This window comes from Parasteatoda tepidariorum, chromosome 6, assembly GCF_043381705.1.
Source record: "Parasteatoda tepidariorum isolate YZ-2023 chromosome 6, CAS_Ptep_4.0, whole genome shotgun sequence".
NCBI classification, from domain to species: Eukaryota; Metazoa; Arthropoda; class Arachnida; order Araneae; family Theridiidae; genus Parasteatoda; species Parasteatoda tepidariorum.
Window position 1 is genome coordinate 51,235,261 of NC_092209.1, and position 18,317 is coordinate 51,253,577.

Genomic DNA, 18,317 nt, shown 5'->3' on the forward strand with positions numbered 1-18,317 from the left:
CAATCGTGCAAAAAGCAACTGTGCAATAAGTTCGCTTGCAGAGGAAGGTCCATTCAGTTCGATGTCTGAGCATCCACTGCCTTGTACATGGTGGCGCTGTTGTAGCTTAGTTATGTGGTTGCTACAAAACTAAAAAACGGAAAATAAAGAATGCTGACGAAACGAAAACAACAACAACAAAAATTCTTTTTTGTCGCCATTGTTTAGTGCTACGAAAATTCGTCTTTGGTATTTGCCAAAAACAAAACAAGATGCAATTTAATTTTTTCAGGAGCGAAATATTTTACCGAAAAAACGAAAATGTACCAATTCCCACGACATGAAATTTTATCTTGATAAACGTACGTTTTGGAAAGGCTTATTTCATTTCGAATCTTATTTATCAGAGTTCATATGGCGATATCATTGTTTTGAATCTATGCTAAACTCTATATCGGCCCATTTTCCACCGAAATCCGATTGACTGCTTTGATTTTAAATAAAGTGTTTTATTTTATGATTTGTCGCAAAAATTTTAAGTGCAGATTGGTGGCACTTAAAAACCGCCAAATCTGTAGCTGCAGTGGCGTTAGTACCGAATTTTTATTCCATACTTTTCTGAATCATATTACTTCAAACATTGGAATATACAAGAAGTATACATAAACACATAATGTAATACCATTTAATTTTTCAAAAAAAGTATTTTGACAACAATTTTTATCAAAAATTTATAAACTGAAAAGCGTAAAATAAAGAATTCTTAGGATAAAAAACGATTTTAAAAATTCTTTATATTGAAATAAAAACTTTCATATTGTTTCTTTTTTTTATTCTTATAGTTCTTAATCAGACGTAAAAAACCATTCTGTAAAGAACTATTATCAAATAAGAAAAAAAAAATATTTGCAAGCAAATGTTTTATTATAAAAATCATAACACTCACCTGTTTTATAAATCCGCATAATCTATGCATATATTATTTGAAAATTTTATTTTCAAATAATATATGCATAGATTATCCCTTCATTACTTTTAGATAGCATACCACACATCAAAATTTAATAATTGTAAGATCTCGAGATGAATTTGAATACGTAGCTTCAAATCAGAATAGCTGAATTCTAGTTGAAATTATTCTTTCAAAACTAAAAAATACGTACCAAGAAAACGATAAAAAAATTATTAATAATCAGCACAAATGAAACTATTTCAAGTAGTTCAGATGATTCATTATTGTTGTTTTCCGAATTATATAGATACAGAAATATATACTATTCTATAAAGTAGAAGAATATTCTATAACTATTACAGTTCTGTAAGTTCTGAATTCACTTTATTCATTGGAATGACGAAAGCAATCTTGACTTCACTTTAATTTGTAATAACTTGAAGACAGAAGAAATTATTTTACCGTAATACACACAATCTGTAACAGCAAGTGATCATGAAATTGGAAGTTATGTTGTTGGTAATAGAAAGGTAAAAATTATTGAGAAATTGCTTGGCGTGTTCTGCTTCAATGTTTGGCATGTTCTGGTTAGTTTTTCAAGAAGTTCTACCATTTCCTTAGGGAAATTTTGCTTCTTATTTGCTGCTAAGAAAATGGCGTCCGTCATTGGCAATGGTTATGTGGGAACTAATGCCCGATATTTTCAGTCTCCCGCTAGAGGGCGTACTCGAGCGTTGCGATCGCGAATCTAGTTTAAAGTTTAGACGCGATATCATAATTTATTATTTAATAATGCATTATTTCATCAATATTTTAAGTGATTCAAATACTGTCAGAAAAATGAACTACTATAGGAAAGATTATAATCTTAAAAAGGTAATATATTTCAATTTACAGTTTAAAATTTCAATTTATAATTTCAATAAATTTCAATTTATAGTTCATAATTTGGAGAACATTCTTACAGAATATGGTTCAACCATTTTGCCTAAAATGTAACAACCATATTTTCAATTTTCTCAATATTTACTAAGAATATTTATTTTGATGAAAAAGTTTCAATTGGATACCTGTAAGTGACGTCGTCGTAGGTAAATTGCGACATTTGTTGATTCAGTAACCAATCAGGTTAGAACCCCTGAATCGGAGATGCCGGCTTATCCGCCATTTTGGAGCAAAAGCTTTTCCGCGACAGAGGTACAAGATTTGGCTACAGTAGAGAAGCCTTAAATCAGGTTCGACACACACGAATGATTTCGCTTATAAGTAACCAATTAAATCTAATTTAAATCACGCGGTTAGCCATAATCTCACTTCTTCTGGAATTGCGAATATCCAATTAAAAATGCAGTCGGTGCAGCGTTGGAAAATATTTCTCATTAAAATTAAAAGTATGTTTTCTAAACAACTTACTTAACACAAAAATAAATATTTGAAAAAATAAAAGTGAAGAAATATTTTCACTCTCTTAAAAATTAAAACTGATTCAACATTTTTGAAAATTTTTGAACGGCAACCGCCAAATCATTTCTGCACTAGTCAAGTCAAGGAACTCACTCGCACAAATAATTATATTTTGACTGTCAAGTCAGTCATCAGTTATCTTCGCTGCATCACAAAACGAAAAAAAAAAATCAAGCGTTCTCTGGTGTAAGAATTACATTCTCGTGCACTCATGCATAATAAAAATTATTTATCACGTTGTTGCTTTAGTTTTTCACTGAAAAGAAAATACTGAGCTGAAAGCTTCATTTCATTTTAAAGTTATGGCTAATAGTCTTGCGAAAGTAAGAAAACAAGTAATTGTGCGATTATCAACAAAAATACAAACATCTTCTAAGAAGATTAATGTCTGGCTATACTCAATGTCAACTCAATAGGGTTTTTTATACCCTATTATATTCACATTTATTTTATTCAAGAGCTGTAGCATATCAAAAGTACTTTCTGTCAGATCTGTGCGATGGCAGTTCTTCCCATTCAATAAAACTTGATGTAGAACACTTTTCCTCTGCAATACTTAAAGTGACCACAGCGCATCCACTAAAAGGAAAAGTAGATTGTTCTGTTAATGTAACAGCAAGTAAAGCTGATGGAATTATAATCAGTGTATCAGATATGAGCTTCAGCGGTAGCTGCACATCATCATCTATCAACTTCATATCAAAAAGAAATGGCGTCTCACTTTGCGAGATCAACTCAACATCTATTCTTAGTAGGAGTAGCTTTGTTTTTCAAGATATACCAGTACGTTTGACATACAAATCTGACTCTGCTTCCATTATTGATCTCAAGATAATTTTCACAGCTTACACAATCAGTGCTTGTGAAGATGTAAAGGAATATAAATGTTTGAAGGAACAGTGCGTATGGGCAGGGTTGGTATGTGATGGAGAGAATAATTGCGGCGATTATTCGGAAGAAGCAGCGAATCCCAAACTCTCGAATTGTGAAAAGGGATATGATTTGGGTTTTTTGATCCTCATACCAATTGTTATAGCTATACCTTTTGTTATACTTGGAATTAAAATCTTGATGTATTTTTGCCTTACAAGTGCCCCGCACAATACTTTCATAGTTTATAGAAATCGAAAACAGCCAAATTTTTTGTATGCTTATCCAGATCTAGCTCCCCTGCCAAATATTCAAGAACGCGCAGTTGCTAAACAAAACGAAAATGATGAGATTATTGTACAAAGGTATTCACAAGATAAAGTAAGCGAAAGCAATGTATTGAAAGAACACACTGATTCATCAAAGAAAGAAATTGAAAAAAGTGCAACAGATAAGTTGGCTGTTTCATTTGATGAAGAATGTAAAAATGCTGAAACACATGTTAAACAAACTGAAAGCGATTCACCGGATAAAGTAAGTGAAAACAATGTATTGAAAGAACACACTGATTCATCGGAGAAAGGAATCGAAAAATATGCACCAGATGAGTTAATTGTTTCAGGTGATGAGAAAATTAAAAGCGCTGAAACACTAGTCGAACAAACTGAAAGTGATTCAGAAGATAAAGCATGCGAAGACAATGTATTGGAAGAACACACAGATTCACCAAAGAAAGAAATCGAAAAAAGTGCATCAGATGAGTTAACTGTTTCATTTAATGAAGAGAATGAAAGCGATCAAACACTTGTTAAGCGAACCGAAAGTGATGGGACTATTGCACTGAGCGATTCACAAGATAAAGTAAGTGAGAACAATGTATTGAAGGAACACACTGATTTATCAAAGCAAGAAATCGAAAAAAGCGCATCAGATAAGTTAGCTGATCCATTTGATAAAGAAGGAAAAAAAGATGAAACACTTGTTGAAAAATTGAAACACTTGTTGGAAAGAGATGCACGTATTGCACAAAGCCATTCACAAGATAAAGTAAACGAAAATAATTTATTGAAAAATCACACTGATTCATCAAAGAAAGAAATCGAAAAAAGTGCTTCAGATGAGTTAACTTGTCCATTTGAGGAAGAAAGTCAAAGCGATGAAACACTTGTTGAACAAATTGAAAGAGATGCTCGTATTGCACAAAGCCATTCTCAAGAAAAAGTGAGCGAAAATAATGATACAATAATTGAAAATAATAATGTGTTGAAAAATCACACTGATTCATCAAGGAAAGAAATCGAAAAAAATGCTTCAGATGAGCCAACTGGTTCAGATGATAAAAAAATTAAAAACGATGAAACACTTATTAAACAAATTGAAAAAGATGCGCGTATTGCACAAACCCATTCACAAGATAAAGTAAGCGAAGGAGCCATCGGATATGTTAACTGGTTCAATTAATGAAAAACATATTTTAAAAAACTGATTCTTTCGATAAGAACCAGTTAACCAGTAAAACTATTTAAGGTAACCTTAAGAGCCAGTTTTGATAATATTAACTTTATCGAACTAATTTACAAAGAAATAAAATGAAAACAGCTCTTATATACTGATGATTAAACTTATAAATAAAGAATACAGTGTGTCTGTAAATGTTGTAACCATAATTAAAACAAGTGATTTATGTTATCATGAAGCCAAGTAGCACTAAACTATAATTTATAGTCTTGAAGTAAAGATATTCTCGTCAAAAAAATAATTAAAATAGTAATAATAATATTGTTTTGAGTTAATATCATCTAGTCCTTATAAAGTATCTTTTATAATTAGAATGTATAATTAAACTAAACTGTACAGTCGACAATAACATTAAAGTAAATAAAATTTTATGTTATACGAAAATTGCATGTATTTTTAATGGGATAATTATATTCAATTATTTTGCAAGCTTGTTTTATCATTTACAACTTCGGTAGCTTTCGGCAACTATTGGTCCGTCTTCACGAATGCATCAGTTTCATACTGACCCCTACAAATGTTACAAATTATGGTGCATGTTACAAATTATGGTACATGTTACAAATTATGGTACCAGGGTTTCAGAACTATGCTACATTCGGCAGCATAGCTTTGAATCCATCGTACTATAGTGTTTTAAGTGCTATTTCCCTTAGTTTAGTTCGAAGTTAACTATTGTAACCGTTAAGATCCAACTAGTTCTAAAAGTATTTATTATTACATTGAAAATGAAAAAGAAAGTAACAGTTACAGAGTAATGTACGAAAAATAGAACTTAGACTAAAAAGACCACAGAACATTTAGGAAATGTTAGTCTCACGGAGATAAATTTTGAGAAAACTTCATGCTTCTGAAGCTGGAAGTCGACTGAAAGTCGTCTTTGTTGCCACTAGATGGCGTTCGAAAAGTTAGCTTATAGACACAATTATAAATTGTTTTCCATGGAATAGCACTTTGTTACAAATTATGGTATAATGTTTTTCCCCCTTCAATAGGTATTGTTGGTTGCATTTGGTTTATCGTTTGGGTTTGTTTGGCTCATAGCACACCAACTGATCATCCACGTATATCTAGAAATGAGCTTGAATACATACAAAAAGGCAATATCCAGATGACGGCTAATCAGAAAGTAAGTCTTTCGTATGAGATGTATAAAAGAATTCTAAAAAGTAAATATATATCTTGACTTTTTTTTAAATTTCTGTGTTTTAGTTACCCATACCTTGGAAACATGTTCTGTTCAGCCTTCCAATTTGGACTGCGGCCTTTTGCACATTCTCATCAGCTTGGTGCTTCCTGACATTGTTAACTAAACTTCCAACTTATTTAGAAGTGGTGCTACATATACCTATTCAAAACGTAATATTTTCTTATAAACTTTTAAGAGAGGTCCGCATTCTTTTAGAACTTTAAGGGGTGATTCAACACAGCAGTTAAGAATTTGGAGGGAAGATAAACAAATAATAAGAACTCTACCAAAATTCACCGTTAAAGTTGCTTTCAAATAGGCCTAAAATGACCTGTTTTATTGTAATTTATTGACTTGGCTCTCAAACTGACGAGCTTTGCAAGTTACGCGCCAAACCAATACACTACACTGTAATCTCAACGCCAGAAATGGTTGCAACTACTATACAACAAAGTGGTATAATGAAACACCATACATATTCTTGCACGTAAATTTTCATTATACCGAGAATGTTCTTTTACATCTCTTAGTGCAAAGTAGCAGCTACCATTTGTGTTATCCAATAGCACAAAAATTTATCATTACAATAAGATAAGACACGTATAAGACTCAGTAAAGTTATTTTTTGGATATGATATAGAGTGAGAATCATTCATGGCAGAGTGCTGGATTCCCGCTCGTGAGAATCCAGCCGGCCGAACACTCCCTGTGTGGTAAATAGTGACTGTTGCACGTTAAATCTGTCGGGTCACAAAGTCCTCTATGCCCCCATAATAAATTATTCACCTGGGGGTGCTGAATTATGCAAAATTTCGATCTGTGGATGAATGAATGGATGTATGAATGGGCCAGTCCTATAAACGGATGTGGAAGAAGTCGAATACTTAGCTGTACATGGCGCCACTGTAAAACAAGAACCCCTTGCCTGAATGACCTGCGACAACAATTGACAACTTGATGTAAATCTTCTTATGAGAAAATAATTATTTTTATTATACAACTAAAAGCCTGCAAACTTTTTTTTATAATATTTTATTTCTGTGAAACGTTCAGCATCGTGTGAGGTGAAATCAAACTTTCACCTTCTCCGGTCGACTAAATATCGATCGTCTAATTGGCGAAAATTGTTCTTGAATTGTGTAAATGCATCTGATATTAGTGTAAGTTCATTTTTTGAACTGCCCCCTTTAACGTGTGCATGAGTTTTCATTTCGAGATTAACTTAAAATAACACATAATTCTTATTTTCTCGACACCGAATTCAGATAGGTTTTTGCAGTATACGATAAAACAGCTAAACATGGTCCTATTTGTATGCAATTTTCGCAATGAAAATTAGAAAATATAAAGTTAAGGTAATCCACATAGATGAAATTATCATATCAAATGCACTCAAACAGCTAGTTTATAATATAAAAGTGCCCCTAGCTGCGTACTATAGCATTTTTGATCATGGGTTACAGTGAAATTCTTAATCCTTGTGATGGGCCTAACCATCTCTCTCCAAGTTTGTAATTGTTGTGTTGAATCATACTGAATAAATTGACAACGTTTGGGAATTTATTCGGATATAAAAAATTAATGAGTGCTATTTCTTACTACGTTTTGGCGAAGATTAATTAAAAAATTATAATTAAGGTGGTGATTAGGTAAGCCAAAATAAAATTAAAAACAACGTGAATAAAGCACAAATCAAGTACGAGAATGAGCATACTATAACTTCGGTTCTCTAGAAAAGAACCTTACTCAGTGTTTAAACAAAAAATGACATTCGAAAATTAAAGAGACAAACAAATATAAAGTGGTTTAACCAAGCAGGAAGGAGGAACGAGTTTGAACAAGATAATAAAAAGAAGGACAATAAGAAACAGGTGTGATGGGGCTTGGCAGAAACCCTAGGGGGCAAAAGATTAAATAAAAAAAAATTTCCAAATATTGGAGAAAAGTGGAATACTAGAAAGATCATTAACTAAATTATTAGATTTTTGCAAAATATGGAGCGATTCCCTGAAATCGAGTTCGGTCGATGAAGAGCAGTATTGAATGACTTTAGCAAAAGAAATCTTAAACTTACGATTAGAAAACTATGTTAGGCGATGAAAGATCATTTAAAATCCTAATTTTTGACATTTCTTTCAAATTCTTTAAGCTTAAGGGTACGTTTAGTAACCCAATTACAATAGATCACACTGGAGCCGAGATGGTTCAGGAGATAGAGCGTTCGTCTTCCAATGAGGTGAACCGGATTTGAATCCCAGCGATGGTTGGTCGATACGAATTCCGCATCCGGCTTGCACCGACCACAATGCTGACGTGAAATATCCTCAGACGGATCATGGGTTAGAGTCCTCTTGCCATCAGGCTAAACGAGGTAGGTTTTCATGGTTTTCCTCTCCATTTAAAGCACATGCTGGTTAGTTTTATCAAAAAGTTCTCCACGAAAGCAAATTTCGCCCAATATTTGATTAAGGTGTTCCCTTGTCTTCTGGATTGGGTTCAAAATTACAAGGCTACGGAGTTGAACATCAGTAGTCGTAAACCCCAAATTTGGGTCGGCTGTTCTACGACGGTTATAAAATAAAATAAAATAGATTACACTGACAAGAAGTTTGATGACTGCCCCTGCAATAGGATCTTTAAGGTCGGTTAAGACAATAGCTTAGAAGTAATAGCTGGGGCATTTATAAAATTTCTTGTCAGAGATTTCTATCGTATATTGGACAAACTAAACTGACTCATAAACTTTGACTTAAAGAACATGAAAGCTATGTCCATAAAAGGAGAACCCGGTATTTCTTACAATGTTGGTTATTTTAATATACCCTAATCGAGTACTGTTAATATAATAACCATTGATATTTAAAAATAACCAAATAACTCCATTAACGTGTGTTTCATAAAATAATTGTTCTATTGCAAAACACAAGAAAATTTTCAAATAAATATGTGACAAAGTTCTTAAAAATGTTAGATCGTTAAACTAAAAATAGGTTTTATTTTTTTATTTTTTTTTTAAGGAAAAGAAAATAAATTGATTCAAATGCCTGAAATGGTACTAAAATCCTCCTTGAACAAATATAAGAATTCCATATGAGTCTTACTGAAATTTATTTTACATCAAAACGGAAGGAGATTCCTTCGTATAATAATATATATTTTTTAATAATGAATCGTTTTTAAAATAATATATTTTTTTAATAATATAAATTTTTTATTCATGCGAAGAAAAAAATTGTGCGTGTATGTTTATACAGGGTGTCCCAAAAGGTCGTTTACAAACTCAACATGCTGGTCTGTCATATCATGATGAACAAGATTTACATAGGAACTTGTGTCCGAAAATTAAAACTGAGACCGCTAGAGGGCGATAAGTGCAGGTTTGGATGAGGAGAAAAAAAATGATATCGATAGCGGTGTTAATATGATTTTTATTATAAAACATCATTACATCACAGCAAATGCTCAAAATTCCTTCCATTCGCCACAATGCACGTTTCACAGCGTCGGCGCATGGATTCACGAACCCGTTCAAATTGGCCAGGAGTGTCACGGACACGTGCTGCCGCTTCCGCGATCCTGGCGATAAGATCCATGTCCGATGTTACAGGTGTCTCGTACACTATGGACTTCATGTGTCCCCACAGGTAGAAATCCAGGGGAGTCAGGTCGGGGGATCGCGGCGGCCATGGGACTGGTCCGCCTCTACCGATCCAGCGATTAGGATAAATCCTATCGAGGTATTCTCGAACAGCGTAGCTAAAGTGGGCAGGCGCTCCATCATGCTGAAACCAGATGTTTCGGCGTGTAGCGGCTGGAACGTCACCCATCAGATCCGGCAAAACTCTTTCTAAAAAATGCGATAGGTATTTCCGTCGAGGCGTTCAGGTAGAAGGTAAGGGCCAATCAACATGTCACCGATAATACCAGCCCAAACGTTTACGCTGAAACGTTGTTGATGTGCATGGGCACGTGTACATCTTGGGTTTTCATGCGCCCATACGTGCATGTTGTGCAGGTTCACGACACCATCCCGTGTAAAGCAGGATTCATCAGAAAACAAAATCCATGATGGAAAATCTGGCTGTGCGACCCGCTGTTGCAAATACCAGCGTGAGAATGCAATGCGTTTGGGATAATCGTCAGCGCACAATGCCTGTACTTTTTGGAAGTGGTAAGGGTGTTGCATGTCATCGTGCAGTATGCGCATTATGGTGGAACGAGCTACACCCAAGACACGTTCGCCTTCTCGGAGACTTCTTTGCGGGTTGATGGCATACTCCTGTAGCACGGTTTCCTCTACGACAGGTGTGCGTGTAGCACGTTCTCGACCGATGTGGCTACGTGCTACGAAAGCACCTGATTCACATAATCTGCGGTGCAATCGTCCAAACAAAACATGACTTGGCTGACGTCTGTTTGGGAAGCGCTCAAGGTACGTCCGTGCCGCGGCTCGTCCATTTCCATCAGCGGCGCCGTATACGTAATGCATGTCGGCCATTTCTGCGTTACTAAACTCATTCATCATTCTCCTTCAACGTCCACGCCTGAAATGATTGTTTTTCCCACTCTCCCGTTTTCGTGCAATTATCGCACTCTAGCGGTCGCAGTTTTAATTTTCGGACACAAGTTCCTATGTAAATCTTGTTCATCATGATATGACAGACCAGCATGTTAAGTTTGTAAACGATCTTTTGGGACACCCTGTATAAAAAAATTTTATTTCCACACTTATTTTATGAATAAATAATTTTTACAGAATGGTCTGATTAATTCTATGATTTACTTATGCTCCTGCATTACACTATTTCTTTCCGGATATGCATCAGATTATTTGCGAACGAAGAAACATTACTCAGCAACTAAAGTCAGGAAAAGCTTTCAGCTGTTTGGTAAGTGGATGTAACATTATTTTAATGACGCGAAAGGAATTTAAAATTTGATTTTATAAATAATCTTGTAAATAATGAAATTCATTCATTTTCTTTACGAAATAGCGATTTCCCGAGTATCCGAAACTAAACCAAACGGTTCAAAAATATAAATTATTAAAAAAGGGAGACAAGAATGTACTGTTTGCTGCGTTCTGCTTAGGAAACTAGTTATAGTATTATCTTTAATTTGTTTCGAAATTAGTTATAAAGTTTATCTAAAGATGGCGCTGCTAATTGGAAAAAACTATAAGATCGGTTCTTTTTTATTTACGTCCCACTAGAGCTGCACAACTGGCTATTGGCGACAGTCTGGGGAACAACATACATACGTCACATCCAGAGACAACATACATAGGTCACATCCCGTTTTACATAAAAGTCACATTCACACACCATTGATCCGCCCGAAAATCGTAATTTTGACTTGAACAAGAGCACGATCAATCTCCGATCCCGATTTGTTATATGAACTAGGAAGACTCTGTGACCTCGACAGATTTGGCGTACATCAGTCATCATTTTGTACACCGGTAGTCTTCGTCTCGGCCGGCGGGAATGAAACTCACGACCTTTCGGACATGGACAGAAAACCGTAAGAAGTTCACGTACACTCGATTAAAAATTAAGAGTTTAAAGGGTCTAAAATAAGACGCCCGGGCTGAGTGGTAGCGCTTCGCGCTCTGGTGCCACAGGTCCTGGGTTCGATCCTTGGGTCGGGTAAGGTTGATTCAGCCTTTCATTCCTTCAGTGGGTCGATAAATGAGTACGAAGCATGCTTGGGAACTAAACACTGGGGGTTCCGAGATCGGCTGACCACCTAACCGGAACATCTGCTCTTGCATCCCAGAGCCCAAGGTCAAGAACACTGAGATGGGCACAGTAGGCCTTCTATGGCCCTACCTGTTGGCCCTCTATGGGTTGTCGCGTCACTGAGTTTAGTTTTTTTAGTTTAGGTCTAACATAGAGCAAAAAAATATTTATAAATAAGTCATTTGCACCATTTATTAATTAACCTTGTTACTAATTTTTAAACTTGGTGAGAATAAAGTATCTACTTTCTTATTCTTCTTTAACAGAAAGCAATAAATCGTTTATTTCGATCTCTTTCATTTTAGATTTTAGTGACTTTTCAAATCGACAGTCATTTTGATACCAGGTGTAAATTCATCAATATTTATACACATACATACATTTTTTTTTACAAATGTTACAATGATGATAAGACCATCATCGTGCTAAACAAATCACTTTCTTCGTAAACTTATTAAATTTTCCCTAGACTAAAACAAAGTATTATAACATATCGAAACCACTGAAAACTTTTAAAACTACTAAAAAGGTGCTGCTGAACTATCAGGTGTGCACCTTTTTTCATGGAGATAAGAGTATCAATCTGCGCATCCAAAGGTTCCAGGTTCGATAGTTGCCGGCGGCCAACAAACATCTCTCTCCCCGACCTTAACAGTACTTTAATGAGAACACTTTAAAGAAGAACTTGGAAAGCAGTTTCACTCAGGGGATAGAGCGTTCTCCTTCCAATGAGGTGAACCGGGGTTCGATCCCGGCGATGGCAGGTCGATACGAATTCCGCATCGGTATTGCACCGACCACTGTGCTGACGTGAAATATCCTCAGTAGGTTAGAGTCCCCTTGCCGTCAGGCTAACCGTGGGAGGTTCTCGTGGTCTTCCTCTCCATGTAACGCAAATGCGGGTTAGTTCCATCAAAAAAAAGTCCTCCATGAAGTAGACAATGAAGAAAAATTAGTAAAAAAAAATTGAAAAAACATTGATAAAAATTTATGACAATCAAAGCTGGCGTCATCAGGGGGTACTAGCTTTGAATTGTCATAAAATGCAAAACTTTTTCTATCAAGAAAGCAAGACAAAAGTCAAAAATTCGCTTTCTCTGTACCCCTAGGAACCTCTGGATTTGTTTCAAAATTACAAGGCTACGGAGTTGAACATTAGTAGTCGTAAACCCAAAAATTGGGTCGGCTGTTCAATGACGGTTATACAAAAAAAAAAATTTAAAAATAACAAAACCTCAATTAAAGAAATATTAATTAATTAAATAGAAAAAGCAAATTGAAACACGTGATTTTTAATATTTAAAAACTGAATTTAAACATAATAATTTTTTACGATTTAATTGTTTCTATTAGACTTAATAAAAAGCTAAGACTTTTGTAAATTTTCTAGACTTTAAGAATGCTCCATGATTTTAAATGCAAGGTCGTAGAAATGTGCATCAGTAAGTTCTGAGGGAAAAAAAACATTTAAAATTATCTTAAAAAATAATCTGTTTTCTTTCTTTCTATTTTTTCAGCAATGATGGGTCCAGCAACGTGTATGACTTTGATACCTCTAATGGGCTGTAACCATGTCATGGTTATTTTTCTTTTAACTGCAGCCATGGGTTTTCAGGGTCTTGGTGGCGGTGGTGTGAATTCCATTACCACTGACATTGCTCCTCATCATTCTGGTAATTACAATTTGAAATAAACATATAGTCTTTGAAGTGCAGAAGCCATAAGTTTTCAAGACTTTGGTATAGCGGTGCATTAGTTCGACTACAACTGCCATATCTTCTTAATAATCTGATAAAAGTTTCAAATAAATAAACATATAGTCTTTAAAAAGCAGCGGCCATCTGTTTTCAGGATAAAGTGTATATAATGGTATTTCCAACACACCTGACATGTCTCCTAATCATTCTGGAAACTGAAGTTTAAAATAAATTTAAAAAAATAGTCTTTAAAATGGTGATAATGGGTTTTCAGGTCTTGGTGTCGATGGCGGTATCTCCAATGCAGATATCATGCTTCGTTATCATTCTGGTAATTTAAATTTGAAATTTATTTTAAAGTTAATAATTAATACTAGTGGGCTGCGCCACCTGCTCGCTAACGCTCGCCAACCCCTTAAAATTGCTACGCAATCTTATATGGTTTGCTTCGCAAACCAAGCTCGCTTCGCTCGCTACTAACTTAGGTACATTGCAAATGCACAAAATTCTAAGAATTCAAAACAATCATTCAAATCCATATAGCAACCTTTTTTTTATTTTTTTAAATTGCATCTTTTTAATAAATACTAAGTCATTAAAATAAATTTGAATTCAAGTAAATAACATGTAATTCGTTAAACCTATTAGAAATGTGCTATAGTATAAAATCTTAAGGCGTAGCAGCACGATTGAGACTCATTTTTCAATGAATAACTAATAACAATAATAAAACAAATAAATTCGTGATATAAATCAAAAATCGTCAAATAAATTAGTAATATATAAACTCGTGAAAAAAGCGCTTTCGACAAAATACTAAAATAGAGATCTATCGACAAAGACTACTCATTTCTGCCTAGCTTAATAGTATGAGATGGCCGCAGCTAATAGGGTGAATTTTGGAAGAGTTCACATTTGGTGAGAACTAGTTATTTCAGTTTCCGTTTTTAAAAGCGCTGTACGTTGAGCCACCTCAGCTAGATTTGGCATGTTACATTTTTAGCGGCAATCATTGGTCGATTTTCTAGCGTTGCCATTCTGGGAGTAGTAATGGGGCTTTTTTTTGTTGCCGTGTAAGAGAAATATATATAGAGATATTTTAAGAGTAAAAACGTACATTTCAAAATTCAGTTCTCTAACATTTCTGTATAAGAGCTTCATTAGAAAATTATTGTTATGGATGGAGTAATATTTAAAATTTTTGTTTATCAAAGAAATTGACTAGCATTTAAAGTCCACAAACAATAATTGTACCAATTAAATTATTTAAAAAAATTGGTCTAACTGTCACGAAAACGCTATTTTTGGTATCTAGTTTTTGAAGTTTACAAAGGCACTTTATTCCATCATCAGAGCGACAACGCAGCAAAAAGCATTGGTTTGAAGCATTTTATAAATACGTTTTTTTTTTCAAATTTTCGAAGTAATAATTTTATTCCAAAAAAGTATTATCATAGCTAATACTCATTTATAGAAAATAAACTCTTTCAGTACATCATAGATATTAAATAAATTACTCCAAGATAGTTAAATGGAAAGATATTTTACAAAACTTACAACAAAGATACAAAACTTAGTTATCCTCAAAATGACAACAGATTGTAATTTTTGTAAAAAACTGGCATGAACCTTTCATTCAATAATAAATGAGATGCAGACACTGAGGTTGGACGGAGTCTCCCAGTTATTTAAGAAAAAATTATTTAAGTTTATTTTTAATGTTCATTAGGCTTCAAAATTATCTTTAAACATTCTAAAAATTCAACGTAAGGAATATGTTAATGAAATATAATATTTTACCCAGGTATATATTCCGTTTGTATAATGTTTTTAATTATCTACTTTTTATAAGCTACTGAAACGGAATTTTCGCATTACTGGGATAAACGCGGATAATTTAAAAATAATGTTTGTTAATTTTCGAATTTAATGTAATATCAAATGTCTCTACTGATCAACAATTTATGACTAAATTTAGAATTATTTTCAAATTGCAGCAACACTTTTTGGATTGGTCAATAGCCTTGGTTGTATATCTGGTATATTTGCACCTATGGTTGCAGGAGTTCTTCTTGAAGAAGAAGTAAGTAAAATCACATATAACCTTGGATTAAATTAAGAGTATAACACCAACAGTGCTTTAAAAAAACTCTTATTAATGCACAAACAATGAAAATCTTAAATAATTTTTATAATAAGAGATAAAAATTACGAAAATAAATAAATTAAGATAAATAGAGATAAATTATGAAATTAATTTCATTTTTTATACTAAGAAAATTATATTTGTACATCTGTTTACCATTTCTATACATAAATTTTCAATTTCTTATAAATATAAATTCAACATAAAACATTTTTTTAAACGTTACTGGTACCATAATTGATCATTAATATATTATAAATGCACATTTTTAATTTCTTAGAAACTTATATTCATATTGATTGCTTTTCTTTTTTTTAAAACTTTATTTAGCATTCCAGTATTCAACAGTGGGGTTCAGTTTTTTACATATCAGCAGGACTCAATGTCATAGGTGGCATAGTTTTCCTGTTATTTGCTTCATCAGAGAGGCAGCCTTGGGCATGCTTACCTGTCACTGAAAAAATTTTAAATCCTAATAAGAAGAAGGAGCATTTGAACATTAACAGCAATGAAGATCTGGATAGCAACTCAAAATATGGTGCCATATATTGAGAAATTTTCACCCAACCATCCATCATCAGTTTCTGTAAGGTTTACAAAAGAACAGAAAACAACAAAACAAAAACAGAACAAAACAGAAATTTTACCTTAACCATTTTCAGTTTCTACAGAGTATTAAAAAAACTGATGGTCAAAAACGCAAAAAGTGATAGAACTGGCCAAAACAAACAGAAATTTTCCCCCTCGACATCTTCAGTTCTTACAAGGTGCAACAAAACTAATGGTCGAAACTTTAAATGTATTTAAACTTACTAAAACAAATAACTTTCACAATGCAATGTAGGATCTGTGTGAGTCGAAATATGGAGTCTAGTTGGTGAAAATAAAGAATGTTATTAAGAAGGATGATTAGGAAATCTTTATTGTTGAAAACTTGGCAACAAATACTCGGAACACCAGCTTCTCAGACCTTACATTGCGAACGAAGTTCATCATGCAAACGTTGAAAGATATTTGCATTTCACTAGACTTACATCTGCAAATACGATGGTAAATTATGGGCGACAATGACCTCTGCTGAACCAGTGGGCATCTCGTAAATAATGCTTATGTCTCCTAAGAAAAATTTTTGACTTGACAGATCGGAAGGACTGGGTAGCTGAAATACCAATTCATCGTGGACAAATCATCTGTTCCAAAAAGCATTGTCTAAATAGTTTCACCAAGCAAGAGCACTCTCTTGGCTCGTCCTTTACTTTCCGACCCTACATTCCATGGTGAAAGCAGATTGTGAAAAGTGTCAAAACTCCTACCAAATGTGACTATTAGTTTAAGAGATATTTCCATCTAAAATCTGAATCTTTTTTTAAAAAAATTTATGTAAAAATTTGCTTGATGGTAATTACGTCTTCTACCGTTCAGTGATTTTTTTTCTATAGTTTCTCGCGTGCCATTGCCCGAAAATCACCAAAACTTGTCGATTATTGTGGCAACGGTACCAAGATAAAGGAATTATCTTGGTACCTGGTATTACATAAGATTTGTGGCAAAGGTACCAAGATCTTTCCTTTTTACAGTTTTATGTTTCACATTGTACATCATTATTGTAAATTCATTATTTAATAAATTTGTAAGTTCTTTTTTTAATTTCATATCTCTTCTCAAATCAATTTAATTAGTGTGGAGACTCTGAATACTAGAGTTCATATGCGAACCTTAACAGCCAACGGTTGCTACGAATAATAAAAACTGAAATTACGAAAAAAATATTTGACTCTGAAAATGTTGAAAAAGGAACTAGTGGCATTGCATATCATATCCTTAGAATACCATAAGAGAAACTTCATCAAGTGTGTAATGCCATTGACCCTTTGCCTGCCGCGGAAAATAACGCCTAATGCATTTCTTAAAGCTGTTTTTTGAAGGCTCTGTCGTAAAATGCTTCTTTTTGCGAATAACATGCTGTTTTTATAACTGCTGTGAGTTTGCTACTGTTACTTATGACTGTTAGGTCAAGTTTAGCCAATCTAAAGCCAGCGCTGTCTACGATTTTGAAAATAACGTAAAACGTCAGGATGGAAAAAAGCCACAGTTTTGTGAAAATGAAAAGCGTTTTATTGTCTAATATTTAAAAACTTACTCCTATACTGCATTACCTGGGCTCTTAAAGATTTGCAAAAACTGTGAATAGGGCAGTGATTTTGATAATTTTAATCTAGGTGGGGAAATGTCACCAAATTGGAGATTTTTAAATAAAAGTTTAATATCCTTTAGAATATTTAAGTTATTTGTTTGCTCTAAAGCCCAAATAATTCTTCGCGGCAAGATTATAAATATAGTTTAAAATCATTGCATTGCTTCATGTGTAAGACACTTTAACTATGGCTTTATTATTTACCTTGGCGACAGAGCTTCGAAAACAGAAAAATATATCTCTCTATATATGCTAGTCCTTCCCCCCCAATAAATTGGTGGCACATATCGATTTAAAGCTGGGTAGGTTTCAAGCCGTTGAAACGGATAAAAACTCTAAGCCATCACAATGATAGCTCAGTGCACTAATCACTGTACAATCCCAGCTCACTATTAATACCAAAAAAAAAATGGGCAATAAAGATTACTAATATTCATTAATTCAGTTTAGTGAACATTTTATTAAAATTCACATCTCTTTTGTTGAATGGTACGATTTTAAGATTCTAAAAACAATTTCACCCACAAATACCAAATGAAAATCTCTAAAGCCATAAAGTAATTTAAT

The 18,317-nt window shown here is 33.8% G+C and overlaps 2 protein-coding genes across 2 annotated transcripts in view; both read left to right on the forward strand.

The window, feature by feature from the left end:
• Window positions 1–17,203, forward strand: part of LOC107442589 (sialin) — a 31,566-nt gene extending 14,363 nt beyond the window's left edge. Inside the window, exons 5-10 of the mRNA XM_071182359.1 lie at window positions 5,779–5,912; window positions 5,996–6,142; window positions 10,729–10,861; window positions 13,231–13,386; window positions 15,408–15,493; window positions 15,887–17,203. Coding sequence (XP_071038460.1) covers window positions 5,779–5,912; window positions 5,996–6,142; window positions 10,729–10,861; window positions 13,231–13,386; window positions 15,408–15,493; window positions 15,887–16,108 — 878 coding nt within the window. The 3' untranslated portion in view covers window positions 16,109–17,203. The remainder of the gene's footprint in view (window positions 1–5,778; window positions 5,913–5,995; window positions 6,143–10,728; window positions 10,862–13,230; window positions 13,387–15,407; window positions 15,494–15,886) is intronic.
• On the forward strand, window positions 3,050–5,109 carry LOC122270726 (hyaluronan-mediated motility receptor-like). The gene has a single exon (XM_043049208.2). The coding sequence runs from the start codon at window positions 3,050–3,052 to the stop codon at window positions 4,724–4,726; it is 1,677 nt and encodes a 558-aa protein (XP_042905142.2). The 3' UTR covers window positions 4,727–5,109.
• Window positions 17,204–18,317: the final 1,114 nt, after the last annotated feature.

Coding starts and splice junctions, on each gene's coding strand:
- LOC122270726 (XM_043049208.2), top strand. CDS start 3,050: ATGAGCTTCAGCGGTAGCTGCACATCATCATCTATCAACTTCATATCA.